Genomic DNA, 1,874 nt, shown 5'->3' with positions numbered 1-1,874 from the left:
ACACACACACACACAGAAGGCGATGAGCTGGCAGAATCATTAGCACGTTGGACAAAAATATTTAGTGGCATGTCTTCCGGCTCTTTTACGTTCTGAGTTCAAATCTCGCCGAGGTCAACTTTGTCTTTCATTCCTTCGTGGTCGATAAAATAACGTACCAGTGAAATATTGGGGTCCAATGTAATCGACTTATCCCCTTCCTTCAAAATTAATGGCCTTAAAACCTGCAACAAACTGGCGTCCTGTTGAGAGTGAATGTTGTGATCTCAGCCGCTTATACGCCATAGAAACCGGGTAGCCGGTTTATGAGTAATAGAGTTCAAGAACCGCCCATGCGCCCCTCACACTTACACATTAAAAGTTAAGGAAAAGTAAGTATTTTGATATTACTCGGATCAAAGATTTTTCAACATCGTCGTGGACCATATCAATTCCGTAGCGTTTTTCGCGGTGCATCAGGCATTCCTGACCGATGTGGAGAGGTTTAGAAGAATCTTCCAAAGCACGTTCAAGAGTTCTCTTATATTCCTGAAAGTGAGAATTATGAAAAAAAAAGAAAAACGATATAAGAGTTAATAGATACGTGTATGTACACACACACACACACACACACACACACACACACACACACATACACACACACCACACACACATACACGTATTCACGGTCATACAATACTTACTATACGAAAGTGAATACAGAACATGAAGCAGTAAATGTCAAAGGTTACCTTCAAATTGTCGATCTCCATATGCATGTGATTAATCTCATCAGCAAGTTCCTCTCTCATTAAGGAAATATCAGCCACACGTTCAACTATTAAAAATATCAATACAGACTTTAAGAGGAAGAAGAAACCAGGGGTTCTCATCCGGGGTGCATATAACATTTCTGGGGGGTCAACGCAACAAGATACTAAATTAGGGAAATTATAGTATTTTAGGGGATCCTGAAAAAATTTACATGTATGTACTTGTATGTATTACAAAAAACAAAAAAAAAGCTAGTTTTTTTCGTCTAACATTTTAGATATTTCAACCTACACAAGTTAATGTGTGGAAAACAAAATAGGAATTTGAAATAGGTTTCTATAAAATTAGATTTTAAACATCAAATGGCTATGGAGGTCCACCAGAATAAAACAGTAATCAAATGAGGTCCACAAAATAAAATAGTAAATTGGAGATCCACAATGATATTTTAAGGACCACTGAAAACATTTTGCTTTAGATGTATGTATTGGTATTTATTGCAAGAAACATTTAGGTTTGTTTCTCTAATATTTTAAATTGTTCAACCTACACAAGTTAATGTGTGAAAAACAAAATAGGAATTTCGAAAGGAGTTTCTAGAAAACTAGGGTCCACTTGAACAAAATAGTAATCAAAGGGGTCCATAGATAAAAAAAAAGATTGAGAACCCTTGGTCTTGGCTATGAGGGCCCAACTGAATAAAATAGTTATCAAAGGAATCCATGGATTAAAAAAAAAATGGTCGAGAACTTTTGATCTAGACCTAAATCTTTATTAACTGGAACCCACTATATACACACACAACACATATATAGAACGAGCTTCCATTTCAAATAATTCGTGGGTTAAAGTAGCTAAAACAGTAGAAGACACTTGCCCCATATATAAAGTAGGTACAGGCTTGGCTGTGTGATATGAAGCTTGCATCTCAACCACATTGTTCCGGGTTCAGTCCTACCATGTCGGGCATCTTGGGCAAGCGTCTTCTACTATAAGTTTTGGGCTGACCAAAGCCATTGGGAATAGATTTAGTCGACGGAAACTGAAAGAAACCTGTCGTATGTGTGTGTATGTGTACGTGTGTGTGTGTGTGTGTGTGTGTGTGTGTGTGTGTGTGTGTG

The 1,874-nt window shown here is 37.4% G+C and overlaps 1 protein-coding gene across 1 annotated transcript in view; it reads right to left on the bottom strand.

Annotated features, from left to right (window-relative positions):
* The window catches only part of LOC106884449 (tektin-3), an 11,464-nt gene that overhangs the window by 7,845 nt on the left and 1,745 nt on the right, over window positions 1–1,874 (bottom strand). The window contains exons 2-3 of the mRNA XM_014935837.2: window positions 732–916; window positions 391–528 (exon numbers count right to left, since the gene is read on the bottom strand). Coding sequence (XP_014791323.2) covers window positions 391–528; window positions 732–916 — 323 coding nt within the window. The remainder of the gene's footprint in view (window positions 1–390; window positions 529–731; window positions 917–1,874) is intronic.

Source organism: Octopus bimaculoides, chromosome 7, assembly GCF_001194135.2.
Source record: "Octopus bimaculoides isolate UCB-OBI-ISO-001 chromosome 7, ASM119413v2, whole genome shotgun sequence".
NCBI lineage: Eukaryota > Metazoa > Mollusca > Cephalopoda > Octopoda > Octopodidae > Octopus > Octopus bimaculoides.
This window is presented reverse-complemented; position numbering and strand designations above follow the sequence as displayed.